At 36.9% G+C, this 17,241-nt stretch overlaps 1 protein-coding gene across 4 annotated transcripts in view; it reads right to left on the reverse strand.

Annotated features, from left to right (window-relative positions):
• LOC106877855 (proton myo-inositol cotransporter-like) overlaps nucleotides 1–17,241 on the reverse strand; it is a 58,761-nt gene that overhangs the window by 22,559 nt on the left and 18,961 nt on the right. The window contains exon 1 of one of the 4 annotated variants that reach the window (XM_089342052.1): nucleotides 11,739–12,284. The exons of 2 other annotated variants lie outside the window; for them this stretch is intronic. In XM_089342052.1, the coding sequence (XP_089198178.1) occupies nucleotides 11,739–12,162 (424 nt within the window). In that variant the 5' untranslated portion in view covers nucleotides 12,163–12,284. Of the gene's footprint in view, nucleotides 1–1,949; nucleotides 2,035–11,738; nucleotides 12,285–17,241 lie in introns of those variants that run through there. One more of the 4 variants, XM_089342054.1, reaches the window with a different exon arrangement.

Consider the following 17,241-nt stretch of genomic DNA (forward strand, 5'->3'; position numbering starts at 1 on the left):
AGAAAAAAATAATAAAGCTTACAGTTGTTCAATTAGAATCTTGCTTTTGCTTACACAATAGGAGGAAGTAATTAAAATGTATCATATGTCTTATATTTCTATCTCAAGGCCACAGCACTGAAGTCATTAATGCCACATTGAAAACTTTAAACTTCAGGCTATGTTATCGCATAAGCCAAGCATTTGTGGCCTATTCTTCACTCAACTTTACACAAAGTTAGGAACACACATATCAGTCATACAGTGTTTCAGCTGTATATAGTCTTCATCTTTCAGTGGTACTTATTTGTGCTTCTACATGGCAAAATGGACTGTACCTTTCTATGGTTCTATGGCAAGATCTCATGGGAATTGGCACTGATCATCATCATCATCAACATCTGTTATCCATGCTGGAATGTGTTGGGTAGCTTGACAGGAACTGGCAGGGCCAAGGGCTGCACCAAGTTCCACAGTCTGTTTTGGCTTGGTTTCTACAACTGGATGCCCTTCCTAATACTAACCATTCCACAGAGTGTGCTGGGTGTTTTTTTTTATGCGGCACCATCACCAGTGCTTTTTAAGTGGCACCAGCACCCACACTGTGGTACCTTGGTTTTAGGATCTCAATTCGTTGTGGTGAGCAGGTCTTCTCAAGTACAGCAATGTGCTACATACCTTGGTCTTCTGTCATTTCCTTTGTAAGGGTCAATGTTTTGAGATCAAAGGGATTAAGTTGATTACATTGACCCCAGTGTGTAACTGGTACTTAATTTATCGACCCCCAAAAGGATGAAAGGCAAAGTCGACCTCGGTGGAATTTGAACTCAGAGCATAAAGACAGACGAAATACCGCTAAGCATTTCACCTGGCGTGCTAATGATTCTGCCAGCTCACCTATCATCACTGGCTGTCAAGCAGTGATGGGGGGACAAACACAGACACACACATACATGATAGGCCTCTTTCAGTTTCCGTGTACCAAATCCACTCACAAGGCCTTGGTCAGCTTGAGACTATAGTAAAAGATACCTGCCCAAAGTGTCATGCAGTAGGAATGAACCTGGAACCATGTGGTTTGGAAGCAAGCTTCTTACCATATAGCCATGCTTGCGCCTAATGGCAAAGTTAATTGAATAACCTCTTCCTTATTTTGAAAATTACTTAAAACAAACGTAATGTATTACAACAGAAATATAGTAACAAAATAGTTAAGCAAGACAATATTTTACTGCATTAAAATTGATTAACATACCTAATACAAGTATGATAAACAATGCCGAAATGTTAAATCTTAGCAAAACAAACAGCTCTCTATCTATAACACATTTACACACGGATACACAACACTGTTTGAACATCATAAATGGTAATGGCTTTGAGGGATTAAAATAAAGTTTAAATATTTTTATTGTCTGCACAATGTGTAACAAAACTGTCACAAAATGACATTCTTATGAGTTGACGAGGGAAAAAGGAGAGAAAAAATAGGTAGTAGATGTTATGTATAAAGAGTTAGATGTGTTGACAATAGCTGTTAGCATACACTACTACTACTACTACTACTTTCTGCTAGAGGCCCAAGGCCTTAAAATTGAGGGGAGGGGCCAGTCAAGTACACTGACCCTGGTAATTGACAGGTGCTTATTTTATTGACCCCCCCACCAAAAAAAAATGAAAGGCAAAATCAACCTCAGTGGAATTTGAACTCGGAACATAGCGACGGGCAAAAATACCACCAAGCATTTTGTTCAGCATGCTAACAATTCTGCCAGCTTGCTACCTCAATGATAATAATAATAATAATAATAATAATAATAATAATAATAATAATAACAATAATAATAATGGTTTCAAATTTTGGCACAAGGCCAGCAAGTTCAGGAGAGGGGTTAAGTTGATTACATTGACCCCAATACTTGACTGGTACTTAATTTATTGATCTTGAAAGGATGAAAGGCAAAACCTACTGTAGTGGAGTTTGAACCCAGGACCTGAAGACAGGTGAAATACTGCTAAGCATTTTTCCCAGCGTACTAATGATTCTGCCAGTTCACCACCTTAATAATAATAATAATAATAATAATAATAATAATAATAATAATAATAATAATAATAATAATAATAATAATAATAATAATAATAATAATAATAATAATAAATCGTTTGACTAGACAGAGAGAGTAAGACTACCCTGTCACCACCACCCCTATGTCACCTGAGATTCCTTTCAGTTTGCTCTTCAACTACAACAGTCCTTTGCAACATGCAGTCACATACACCATGAGACATGTTACCAGTCTATTTAATGCGTGGGCGTTGAGACAGTCCACATCTCCCCTTTCCATCACAACATGCCGACATTGATGATACGGCAGACAAAAATAACACAAGCTGTTGTGATATAATAACATTTACTTAAAATGGAACAAGGTCACTGCTGGTGGTGATGATGATGATGATGGTGATGATGATGATGATGTTATTTAGCTTTAGGTTAACCTAACCTTTTTACTCAGACAATGAATAAACAAGGGAGATTTGGTTGCTATCTCTAGTAAGTCATGGAGTCTTATACAAGTTTGTTCATTATTTTTGCGCTTCTTCACTCAAGGTTTATTGGATGAGATTTGAGAAAGATTATCCCTAATAGTGGTTTGGAACTTAGCTGTTCTTTCTAGCATGAGAGAATCCTATGATGGATACCTCTTATGTGTTTAAATGTACACTGTACTTATATGAATAATATATAGTCTTTGGACTAAATTTTTACACGCTAGGCCACTGGTAGTAGAAATTTCTAATATTTCTATTTCCTTTCAATATTATTAATTATATATATATATATATATATATATATATATGTACAGGCTGCGAAATAAATGACAATCAGATGGAGCAATGTCTGATGAATATGGTAAGTGGGGCATCGTTTCCCATTCAAACTGCTTCAGTCTTTGGAATGTCATCCTCACTGTATGTGGCCGAACATTATCCTGATAGAAGAACATCTTTTATCTTGAAACCAAAGATGGTCGCTTTTTCCTAGGGCTGACTTAAGCCACTCAAGCTGCTTGCAGTGGATCCCCTGGTTTGGGTTTTAAAAGTTCAAAGTGGACTAAGCCTTTCATATCCCACCAAATAGATAACAATACCTTACGTCGGCGAAGATTTTCTTTAGCCTGGGGTGCCAGTGTTTCTCCTTTTCCCTACCCACTGTCTTCGACACTTGACATTTTTATAGAGAACCTATTTTTTGTCACTAGTCACTATTCAGTCCAAAAAAGGTTCATTTGTGTGATGTGACAGTAAAGAAGAGCACACATTCACTCTGTGTGTGTATTTAGACTCGGAAAGTTTGTGAAGAACCCACTGACCAAATTTGTTCACTTCCGAAATGGCATGCAGCTGTCAATGAATGGTTGACTGACCAAATCCAAGCTTCTCTGCTAGTTTCCCAACAGTTATGATGAGATTTTGTTCCACCAGGGTTTGCAAGACATCCTCGTTGAGCTCTACAGATCTTCCAGGACGAGGCTCATCTTCTAGGCTGTAGTTTCTGGCTTGGAATTTCTGGAACAACTATTGACACTGGTTTATGCTTATTGTCCGATCCCCATATATACTGCATTAATATTCCTCGCACTTTTTGTTGCGCTGTTGCCTTTATTGAACTCATAAAGCAAAATATGCCGAATATATTCCTTTGTCACTTCCATCATAGCTCTGAAAAAATAACTGTTAAAATCAAACTGTACTCTTCAAAACTTGCACTAAGAATAGAACTAAGGGAAAATTACTACCTGCTTTTATAGCAAGTTGATGTAAGTAGTTTATCCTGCTCCCCTTTTGACTTTCAGTTCATGCAATTGAAAAAAAATGCATTATTTATAGGATGACCCAAAACACACACACATATATAAACACACACACACTTTCATATCTCTATGCATAGGGGATACTAATGCAACTAAAGTGGTCAGCAGTCATTTATATTACAATGTTAAAAAGGACATTTGTAACAAAACGTTAATCAAAAGGACTTCGAAGGAGGATATGTGACCTCGAGTACAAGAGTTACAAGTAGCTGTTGTGATTAAACAACAAAAAGAATATGAAGTTGTCAACGCGGGAAACAAAGCAGACACACAAAAGACAAACACTTGCACACACTATATGTCCTTTCAGTATATATACTTTACATAACAGAAGATCCTGGTTGTTGATCACATGGGCGATATTCTAATGAATCCCGAGATCCGGTTACCAACCACATGGTTCTGGGTTCAGTCCCACTGCGTGGCACCTTGGGCAAGTGTCTTCTACTATAGCTTCGGGCCGACCAAAACCTTGTGAGTGGATTTGGTAGACGGAAACTGAAAGAAGCCCATCGTATATATGTATATATATATATATATATATATGTATGTGTGTGTATATGTTTGTGTGTCTGTGTTTGTCCCCCCAGCATCGCTTGACAACCGATGGTGGTGTGTTTACGTCCCTGTAACTTAGCGGTTCAGCAAAAAGAGACCGATAGAATAAGTACTAGGCTTCCAAAGAATAAGTCCTGGGGTTGATTTGCTCGACTAAAAAGGCAGTGCTCCAGCATGGCCGCAGTCAAATGACTGAAACAAGTAAAAGAGTAAAAGAGATACGTTCACCTGTCCTTCAATTTTTGACAAGGCATTCATCAGGCACCTGATCTTTACAACGGGACATGAGTTTTGCTCCTTGTCCCACAGAACAATACCTGACTTCAACCTGAGGTTGTTGGTTTTGTTGGAATGTTCTACCCATATGTATGAATATATGCAAAATATGAATGCCTGTAATCATGTAACTATGTATGCATAAACCTTATGCATATATGTATACAAGCATGCCTCACCACTCCACCGATTTGTGTCCTCATAACTTTCAGAAAAATAAATATTTCTTAATGAAATTTCCTACAAATACGCTTCAGGTGGTGTAGATAGCGATTACATCAGAATTTGCTGTGGAAAATTTTCCTGATAGGCAGGAGAGGAATTTTGGAAAATTGACAACTTTGTTGCAACATAATTTGCATAAATTTGGAAATCTTTTAATGAATTTTTTTACAAATGCCTTTCAGATAGTGTATGTACATTACAATTACATCAGAATTTAATGTGGAGAAAAAACTTTTGTGGGTGTGCATACATACAGGCTGACACACATCACATGTATATATATATATATATATATATATATATATATATATATATATCTACAAAGTGAAACTAGAAATTTTGAAAAAAATTGTTGTAATCAGTATATAAGTGTGCATGCTATCAATTTTCCTTTTTAGATTTAAATTCTGATATAATCATAGTCTATGCCACCTGAAAAGTATTTGAAGAAAATTTCATTAAAAAATATCAATTTTTCTCTGAAAGTTATGAGGAAACAAAATAGGAGTGGTGCACAATTGTGTAGTTATGCAATATACATATATAGCGCGAACAGACTTAATTTTGGCGGAAATCTGGTTTGAGCAACCCATATAACCACTAATAACCTTGGCATAACTACAGATTCCTGCCCCCACCCGACTTTCGATGATCATAACCGTTTTGTGCGTTTGTGCATCCGTAGATTTCTACTGAAGCAGCAAGCAATGAAGCTGTCACCAGAAAACTCGTTATGCTAAAAATACCAGCTAAAGGTCTAAACGTTTCTAACAGAAAGACATTGAATAGAATAATTCTCCGTTTGAACATTTTTAATTACATGTATATGTGTGTGAGAGAGGACTAGAAATCTACGGATGCATAAACGCACAAAACGGAGAAAATGAAAGAAATATGGACGACTTGTTCCGAAACACCCGGGAGTGGGGAACGGTCCTCAAAAGTAACCCCCAATTGTTTCCCCAAAAGTTCCTATGTTCTCGGAATCTACATAGTCCGATGTATATTTGTAGAAAATTTCATTAAAAAATATCTATTTTCTTGAAAGTTAAAACGAACTGAAGTTGACGCCGGTGAATTTTCCAAAATTCCTCATCCCACCCCCTGCTAAAACATTTTCCACAAAAGTTTTGTATATTCGGAATCTACATGATATAACACATATTCGTAGAAAATTTCATTAAAAAATATCCATTTTTCTGAAAGTTATGATCATCCAAAGTCGGGGTGGGGCCGGGTGCAGGAATCTGTAGTTATGCCATAACTTAAAAAATTTTTTTTTGTAATTTTCAGAAAATTTTTGCGATTTGTGTTCAACACACGGGAATTCGTACGATTATGAAAAAAAAATTTTACGTGTGATTTAAGGGCGATTTAGCTGTTATTTTAAACATATCACACGTGTCACCTGATATTTCCCTCGTTTCTTAATTACTGTGACATGAATTGATGTTTTTCAATATTTTTCTCCCCATAAAACATTTAATGATCCATTGCTGGGATTTAAGTAAATAATTAGGACTGTCCGGGTTTTAAACTCTGATTTTTAAAAAAATTCGAAAAATTGTGAAAATTTTAGGGTTTATGGGATAGTGGTGGTGGTGGTGGTTTAGAAATTAAAAAAAAAATTTTTTTCAATATCGTATGAATTCTCGTGTGCAGAGGGCAAATTCACAAAAGTTTTCTGAAAATTCCAAGAAATAAAGTTACGAGGAGTTATATGGGGGATTTAAACTAGAATTCCACCCCTTTTCTTTTATTGATAATTTAGATAATTTAATAATTACATATATAACACGGGCGAAGGTAATGAATACGGGCACTCGGCGTTTAGGGTTAGGGTTACGCCAAAAATGGGTGGTGTGTGAATTCTTTGCCTCTGTTACATATGTATGATACAAATATAGAACAAAACCATATAAAAATACAGCTTCAAAACCGAAGAAGACCCCAGACTGATCGAAGAGAGAAAAATAAAAAAGAGGAAGAAGGAAAACGAAAGAAAAGAAATATCAATTCAACAGTAAGTGCTTCAATTGGTCGTACACAACAAAGTTCAACGCAACCTACGGAAACAAGCAATCATGCTCGCGGCATTACCGCGGGAGATGGCGTGTCTAAGGCGTTGAACAGCCAAGCACCCTTACGGACATCCTCCGACACCTCGGTAAAGCGAGCCGCCAACATGCATGTATGTGTGTATGCATACATAAGTATATGTATGTGTTGTCATTTGATTTATAGCTTTCAAATTTCTCAACAAAAAGCAATAAACAGGTTTCTAACTGCCAAAGAAAGAAAGAACAATTACTATAATTTATGCTACACCGGCCAAGCAGTCAGGCTTGTTAATTATACGCAGGTGCACAATGTAAGCGTGCATGTGTACGTAGTATCTGCTAAAAAGGTGAGCCAATACCGCTTCAAGTTGGGCCGCACCTACGAGAAAATCAGCCACATTACACCGCAGAGTGGAAGATGGATGAATACCCCAACAACACACATACACGCAAGTCAAGAAGTCCGGATGAACTTAAGGAATCAACAACCTAAAAGGAATCATCAAGCCTAAAAGAAGAGCGGGTGTGCATTGCAAACCCTGCATCCGGTTCTTTCTGGCGTACTGGCTTTGTTTTGTTCTGGGTCAAGGCGACCCAGACGAGAGAAATCCCTTAATAAGAGCAACAATTGTCCATGATGGTTTAAACCGGTCTTAGCTGGGTTTAGGTACCTCATCTCATCTTTCATACTGTCGGAAACAATAGACCACGTGCCATTACTATATGTGTCGTGTGTGCACATGTGTGCGCCATTGCACGCGGGAATCAGTGTTTTTAACTGAGTTATATATACCTCTCACCTGTGTGTGTGTGTGTGTGTACGCGTGAGTGAGTGCGCGCGCGTGTATGTCTTTACCTGTGTCTGTATGTATATGGTAATAACGACTTGGGTATACCTCTAATTAACTTTGTTGCCTCATAACTTCCAGAAAAATAGACGATTTTCTATGAAATTTTCAACAAATACACTTCAGATGGTGTAGATTCCAATTATATTGGAATTTGTGTTGAGGCGAGGAGTTTCGGAAAATTCACACAAGTCGGCCTTGTCTCCTTATAACTTTCGGAAGAATGGGTATTTTTTAAAACGAAATATTCTACAAAAACCTTTCAGAGTCTGTAAATTACGGTTCTATCGTTACTTAATACGAAAAAGAAAATTGGTGAGCACACACGCACATATGCATCACAATTTTTGTTCGAAACTTCCAGTTTCATTTTGTAGATATATATATGATGTGTGTTAGTATGTACGGGTACGAGTCCACCAATTTTGTTTTTCATATTAAATTCCAATATAAGCGTAATCTTCATGCTCCAAAAGATATTTATATAAAGATTTTATTAAAAAATACCCATTTTTCTGAAAGTTATCAGACAACAAAACCGACTTGTGTGAATTTTCCGAAACTGGCACTGTCATGCTATTGGCTGTCAGAAGTGAAAGTGCTCACTGCTAGTGAAGTATCTGTCTGTCTGCCTGTCTGCCTGTTGCTGGCCTGTCGATTCTTTGGCTACTGACAGCTGATACCATGACTGGCCGGAGCGAGCTATATGTCTGTCTGTCTGTCTGTCTGTCTCTCTCTATCTCTCTATCTATCTATTACTCGAAAGTTCGCGCGTCCGCGCTAGCTAGTCGTGAGTAGAAAACACAAATTTAATATAAAAACATATTTCCTGAAATTGCAAATTATTTAAAATATAAAAATATAATTTTCAACAGAGAGAATTTATCAAAATAGAAAACAAATGAAGTTTGAAGTTTAAAAATAATAGGATCGACCACTCACGACTAGCTAGCGCGGACGCGCGAACTTTCGAGTAATAGATAGATAGATAGAGAGAGAGAGAGAGAGAGAGAGACATATAGCTCGCTCCGGCCAGTCATGGTATTAGCTGTCAGTAGCCAAAGAATCGACAGGCCAGCAACAGGCATGCAGGCAGTGAGCACTTTCATTTCTGACAGCTAATAGCATGATAGTGCCCCGAAACTCCTCTTTCTATTCACGAAATATTTTTTTACACAGCAAATTCTAATATAATCCTAAAATTCTAATAAAATACCTGAAGCGTATTTGTTGAAAAGTTCATACAAAAATATCCATTTTTCTGGAAGGTATGAGGCAACAAAATCAGTGGTGGTGGTCGTGGTTATGGGGGAACATACACGCGGAAGTATGCCCGACTTTGTTTCGTTTGAAATGCTATATAAACGTTTTTGTATTTGGTTTGCAAGATTCTTTATGTGAATTCGTGTGTTGAAACAAATCGCGTTGTCTAGAGAGAGTCACTGCGCTAATATGAATAACATTCACCGGTTCAATTCTACGCCTTTATTAGTAGCCAACTGGTTACATATTTGTGCAATTAACGAATCGATCGTCTTGGAAGATGTAAATTATAGATACGCTAATAAAATTTTCATAGAAAAAAAAAATGGTGGAGATGGAGTATATGTAATCTGGGTATACCCCCACTTTTAAATTTTTTTTTTTTTTTTACGGAATCCTATGTTTCAGACCATGGAGAATCCGATTCTGGAAAAAAATTTTCAAAAATCTCAATTTCAAAATTTCGATCCCCCCCCCCCCCCCGGTTTTTATATAGATCCACAGGGTAAACCTAACCCTAACTCAAACCCTAACCCTAACCCTAACCCTAACACTAGTTTTGTGAGATTTGGCTGTTATTTCTAGCATGTAAATAGCCTGCTTGGTGGGGGGGGGGGATTGAAATTTTTCAAAAATTTTTTTTTCAGAATCGGAATCTCCATAGCCTAAAACGTGGGATTCCGTAAAAAAAATTAATAAATAAGGGGGGGGGGGAAGGTTCAGATTACATATAGTCCATCTCTACCGAAAAAAAATATATATAGAGGAATCTTTGATCTTTTCCTTATCCTAGAACCCTGGTTTCGTTACAATCATTTCCCGTAACTTCTGTATTATTTACTTTTTTTTTCCGGATTTTCTATCTGAAACATCAACATTACTTTATCTACACCCTCGAAATACATATTTCTGCAAAATATTATTTAAAAATATGTATTTTAAAGTGAGTTATGAGGAAACAAAGTCGAGAAGAAGTGAAAATAATTTGAACCCCCACCGCCAAAAAAAGAAAGAGATGAATTAATCTTCATCATAATCTACACAGGGAGTTCTCAATCATATTTCATCTATAAACCCCTTTCATTACTATTTTATTGTGGTGGACCCCCCCCCCCCCCATAGCCATTCGATGTTTAAAATTATAAAAATTTCATTAAAAATTCCTATTTTGGTTTTCACATTAACTTGTGTAGGTGGAACTATGTAAAATGCTAGAGAAAGAAACCTATCAGTTTCTTGCAATACGTACCAACGCATACATCTAAATCAAAATGTTTTCTGGGGCCCTTAAAATACTATTGTGAATTCCTAATTTACTATTTTAATACGAGGACCCCCTCCCACCAAATTTTACATAGACCCTCAGGGGTTATATGGACCCCGGTTGAGAACCGCTGATCTACACCCTCGAAAACATTTCAGCAAAATTTCATTGAGAAATATACATTTTTATGTATGTTACAAGGTAACAAAATCTGGGCGGGGCACCAAAGTGTAGATATGCCGACAAAAGTATTGATTCGCGCCAAGGAAATCGATGGACGCGACTTTTGAGTCGTATTATTAACGGAATATATTTACAATTTTTCAACAGCAGACTGAAGGTGATCTTATGCTATTGACACTGGAAAGGAAAGGCATGAATGTCATGACATTACAAATTCCTCATGTATCTTAAAACAATCAGGCTGTTTGGAATTTGATGCACATTTATTAAGAGCTCACGTGAAGGCTGTGGTACGTTAAGGTTGTGATTACGATAGGGTTTATGGTTAGTTTGAATAAAGAAGAACAAGGATTCTTCGAAGATGATATAGCTGCTGTTTTTAGTAAACTGAATGACCAGTATTGAGGCTGATTCCTTACACGAGTTGCTGCGATGAATCAATCTGTTGGTTATGAGTAATAAGCCTACGCAAATTTGTACCACTCAAAGGCATGAGATGTTTAGTTATAGGATTGCGTTGGAGAAAAATATGGTGAGATAGTCATGGTTGGCGCAGTTTTGATCATAAGTCTGTTTTGAAAAGAGTCATGAAGGGATGTTTGAACGATCTGTTTGGACAATCTATTTAAACCAATATTTTTGCAAGGTCTGTTTGAAGATGCTTTTTTTGTTTGGAGAGAGAGAGAGATAGAGAGATAGAGAGAGATAGAGAGATAGATAGAGAGATAGAGAGAGAGAGAGAGAGAGATAGAGAGAGAGAGAGAGAGAGAGAGAGAGAGAGAAGCGGAATTTAATCAGGAACATCCTGCAATATCCATGCGGAGCAACACGTTTTGGCACCACACACATACACAAATATGCATGTGTGTGTGTATGTATGTATGTATGTATATGACTATATGCGCACTCGGGGCTAACTGTCGTCATGGAAGCAGAAATGCCGGGGATTACATCAGCAGATTGGCAATATTGTAGCAGCACATTGTAGTCGGCAGCTGAAAAAGAGAATGTTCCGTATGGATGAATATCTATGTGTGTGTGTGAGTGTGTGTGTGTAGAGGAAATAAGTAGACACACAGATAGACAGACAGATGAATAGATAGATGGAAACATCGAGAAAATAATAAGGAACGTGTCGGGGTTGCAAAACGAAACAAAAAATAAGAATTAAAAAAATTAAAGTCAAAAGTGAAAAGCATCTCACCGTGACCACATCCTATGACAAGTCGACCGATCAAAAGCATGGTTCGATTCACAGCCGCTCCGCTAATGATCGCTCCTACAATATAACTAACAGCAGCTGTCATGACTGTTCGTTTTCGTCCGATAATATCACTAAGTTGCGAAGCAAACAAGGTTATGACGATCGCCGAAGGTAAAGCTCCAGCAATTATTAGCTGTTGCCATAATGGATTCAGAGGCATATATTTCGAGTTTTCGACCAAAAGCACGGCTCCTGAATTTATACCCAAATCATATCCGATCGACAATACTCCAACTTGAGTAAGTAATGTAATAACTAAAAGCGTGTAGCCCAGTCTGCTATCGTTTTCTGCATTTTCCTGTAACACATGAACATATTCTTTGTTATTACCAGCATGGTTATCGTATTTTTTACGAAACACCATTGTTTTTTTTTTCTTACTGATCAACAATGATATCTTTTTTTCAGGTGAAGTCTTTCTTATTCTGAAATAACCCGTCCGACTCCGTTACACTTCCAACGCAAACAACAATCTTAATAACATTCAAGGGAAGCAACTCACATAATTCACCTCCAACTCACCACGTGATGAAACTGAGAGCGAAAATTCTTTATTTTTTTTCTCAACATTTATTAATTCCTCCTCAGCGTTTACCAAATACTTTTTTTATTAACATTTTATTTTATTTACGACTGCGAATTGCTCAGAATCGTTTGAGAGTCGAAACAAAAGAAGTGTTCTACAGCATTTCCCCCGCCTCTTTATGATCTCAGTTCAAATTCCTGATCGATATAGTACCACTCAAGTACCGGACACAATATAATCGATTAACCCCTGTTTCCTCTCAAAATTGTTGACCTTGTACCAAAATTAAAAACATTATTAATATTATTTTCAGTATTCTTATATCATAAAATGAAAGTGGAAAATTTTTCATTTGCGATGTGGTAAGTAGTTTGCTTACCAACCACAAGGTTCCGGGTTCAGTCCCACTGCATGGTATCTTGGGCAAGTGTCTTCTACTATAGCCTCGGGCCGACCAAAGTTTGTGAGTGGATTTGGTAGACGGAAACTGAAAGAAGCCCGTCGTATATATGTATATATATATATATATATGTGTATGTGTGTGTTTGTGTGTCTGTGTTTGTCCCCCTAGCATTGCTTGACAACCGATGCTAGTGTGTTTATGTCCCTGTAACCTAGCGGTTCGGCAAAAAGAGTCCGATAGAATAAGTACTAGGCTTACAAAGAATAAGTCCTGGGGGTCGATTTGCTCGACTAAAGGCGGTGCTCCAGCATGGCCACAGTCAAAAGACTGAAACAAGTAAAAGAGTAATACTTATAGAATTCAAATTTGGCGGAATTTCCCAAGCTATATCACTTGCTCATGACGAAAGAATAGGCAGCGCATTTATTATTTGTATTGTTTCTTCCTTTTTTTCTTCAATATATTTCAAAAGTATTCCTGCGTTTAATATAACAGGTGTTACAATGTCGAAAGATTTGTTTTTATTCTCAAATTTCGGTTTATTACATTTTTGCCCATTCTACTCCGCTATCCAGTGTTATTTTCCTTCCCCCATGTTGTATTTATAGCAATTCCAAAACTCCACCGAAATGTATTAAAAGTGCTCGTCTCGGTATTTTTAAACGCGGAATCCCCTTCCATAAAAAATGTCTCAGAATACCTTATAAATTAAAAATTTGTGGCCGATGGTGGGCAAAGGGAATTAAAAATTAAAAATTAAAAAAAGTTTTAAAGCTTTTTCTTTCTTTTTTTCTATTTTCTGTCTTTCTCTTCCCCTCTCTCTCTTCCTCTCTCTCTCTTCCTCTCTTTTATTTTGACAAAATCGTAATCTCCGTTGTTGAAATCATAGGAATCCTGAAAAATTTATTAAAAAAAAAAAAAATCGTGTGGCTGTGAGGTAAGCTTGCTTCTCAACTGCATGGGTCCGGGTTCAGTTCCACTGCGAGGCATCTTGTGCAAGTGTCATCTACTATAGCCTCAGTCCGGCCAAAGCCTTGTGAGTGGATTTGGTAGGCTGAAGCCCGTTATACACTCACACACATGTATGTATGTATGCATGTATATATATATATATATATATATATATATATATATATATATATATATATATATATATATATATATATAAGGTGATTAAAATCAAAATAAGCAACGATTCCGGTTACTTTTGGGTACTCCCTCGTATATATAACTCTTTTATAAGAAGCGTGGTATCAGTGACTTCGAACTCCCGGCCTGCTGGCCTTCATTGGACAGTAGCATTAAGTCTAGCCGGCCCATTCCATAACAATTTCCATAAAGCTTCGTAATTTTACATTCTGTGTTTATAGTAAAATCGACTTCGACAACGAATACAGTATTGAATTTATACTTTGTTTGGTTCATAATCAATAAGAATGAGATAATTAATCAACTATCAAGTCATTAAAATAATTACAGCAACGCTATGCAAATATTCAGTTATTGATTCTTGTGGCTATTTCGTTATAACTATGACGGTAGAGTTTCTCCTTATGTAAACAGAGATACCGTCGTACCAAGGTGGTAAGGTGTATTATTTCGTGAAGAGAGATTTGGGACTGTGTGAAATTTGGTAGCTTGGAAAGGTACCCTGATAGCAAAAAGGGCCGGCTCTAGGAAGTTCGAGGCCTAATTAGAGAATTGTCAGAGGGGCCTTCCACCCTACAAAAGTTGAAGATTGATGTTTTATGCTTCGTGTAGTACGCCAGCCCCAGCCAAAACGTGTTGAGGGGTTTAGTCGCAATGATAAATTAAAAATTCATCACAACGTCCTCTGCTCGAGCGTGTGTGCGGGGACCAATTTGAACAAATCTGTCAAATTGGCTTAAAACCGGCCCCAACCATAAGTTAATATAGAAACTGTCTCATATTCTTGACAGGCTCACAGACTCTCCAAACATGTTTCTTGTTTTTCTGCTATTTACATTGTACAATCTTCCCGCCTGTACGTTTTCCTCATGAATTTATTCGATTATGATAAATTACAACAGGGGTCATTTATTGCAGGTATGTCAACGATTTCAGTCCCATAACGAAACAGTCATCGAAGCTGAAGGTGGATTCATAGAATAATCGTATATTGCATTTGGTTTTTACTAAATTAGATTTGTATTATTAAATTATCATATTTGGCCTCAAATATCTAAATCGCCTTCTATGATGATATGCAAAATGGTGTAAGAACCTTCTGCTGGTATGTCCTAACGTTTCATACCACGGCCTCGCTTCGGGTACGCGGTATTGACAAGTAACAAACATGACGAAACATCAATGTCTATCGCTACTGTGACGGGACCTGATGCGAGTTATCTCACTTGTCTGTGACTTCCAGGGTGTTTTAACACCAGGCGAATTGGTAATAATATATTCTCTTACACCTACATTCGCAGCCTGCCCACGAACTGACAAAGCACATACCTTCTTTATGAGTGTTCGATATTGTTTATATCACGGGCTGCTTCTCATTCATATTTGAGTTTTTTCCTTGGTATGAAACGTTGGGACATACCAGCAGATGGTTCTTACAACATTTAGGATATAATCACAAAAATGCCGAAACGTCGGTGTCTATCGCTCTTGTAATGGGATCGGATGCAAGTTATCTCTCTTGTCTATGACATATATACGCGGAGGAGTGGCTGTGTGATAAGAAGTTTGCTTCCCAACCACATGGTTTAGGGTTCAGTCCCACTGTGTGCCACATTGGGCGAGTGTCTTCTGCTATAGCCTCCGACCGACTAAAGTCTTACGAGCGGATTTGGTTGACGGAATTGAAAGAAATCCGTCGTGTGTGTGTGTGTCTGTGTGTGTGCGTGCGTGCGTGCGAGCGCGCTTTTGTCCTCAACCACCGCTTGACAACCGGTGTTGGTGTGTTTACGTCTCCGTAACTTAGCGGTTCAGCAACAGGTTTCAATAGAATAAGTATCAGGCTTAAAGAGAAAAAGTACTGGGGGCGATTAATTCGAACAAAAATTCTTCAACAAGGCGGTGCCCCAGCATAGCCACAGCATAACAACTAAAACAAGCAAGGGATAAAAGATATACATCGTTGCTATTATGCAAAACTGTCGTAAGTCCAAAACATTGCTTTTTCAGAAAACGAAGAAATAGTTTCACCATTCCACAATAAAACCGTTGTACTACACTTTGGCAATTTTCTTATCTTGGCATCTGAAGCAGCTGGAGATACGATAGTTTGACCAAAAGAACAGCCTACTGCAAGCAAAAATAAATATTGGAAAAAAACGCATTTGGCCAAGTTTGGACATACGACAGTTTAACATAATATCTATATCTATCTATCTATCTATATATATATATATATATATATATATATATATATATATATATATATATAAATTTAAGGAATGGAGAAAACGCATGTTATAATTGCATACTTTATTCCTACATATGTTTGAAAGGATTACAACCTGTGTGATCCATAGGGATCTGTGATATTAAAATTGTAACCTTCTTTTCAGGGAATGCACGGGATTCATCTTAAACGTAAGACATTATGACCGAGTATGAAAATAATAGATGGATAAGGTTATGACGTGATTCACTTGAAAAAAACCGTTAGAAAATTTTCTCCATTCCTTAAATTTTTAAATATACTCAAATACCCAAAATTTCAAGGAGTTCCTGCCTTAAAAACAGGAACTACACCACAGTTATTTTGTGTTCTTTGCTACATTGGTTTCTATTAACCCATTTATTCAATCCGAAGAATTTTTTATTCATTAAGATAGAAGAAATACATATAATTATATATATATATATATATATATATATATATATATATATATATATATATATATATATGGGAGAATATACAAATAATAACAACAGACGAGGACAGGTGGTGTAAATAACAAAAGGATATATTAGTATGACGCTCGGGAATACGGAAAGTCTTTGACGTTTCGAGCTACGCTCTTCAACAGAAAGAATACGGAGACAAGGAGAAAAACACAGAGAATATATATATATATATATATATATATATATATATATACACACAGAGTAATTCAAAAGTCGCCATACATAAAAACAATTAATTTTTTTATAAGAAAGTTTTTTATTTATTTAACTGTTTCTTATAAAAAAAATATATACTTTTCATATGTATGGTGACTTTTGAATCACTCTATATATACACTTAATATTTCTTTATAGCTATTTGAAACAATATACTCAGTATTATAAGCAGTACTTAGTGATAGCGCGCACGCGCGCACGCGTAACACTAACTCCAGTATGGTATTAGAAGCATGAATCATTTGCTGGTGCAGCGAAAAGCTTCCTCGTCGACGTCTTCTCAATGGACTCTTTCTTTCCCACCTCAGATCAGTGTGTGTAATGTTTAAACCCTATAAACGTGTCGAGGGCGTTTTTCTTTCGTTTGTATATCTCAGTGTATATATATATATATATATCTCAGTGTATATATA

This window comes from Octopus bimaculoides, chromosome 25 (assembly GCF_046866305.1).
Source record: "Octopus bimaculoides isolate indiv1 chromosome 25, ASM4686630v1, whole genome shotgun sequence".
Classification (NCBI taxonomy): Eukaryota; Metazoa; Mollusca; class Cephalopoda; order Octopoda; family Octopodidae; genus Octopus; species Octopus bimaculoides.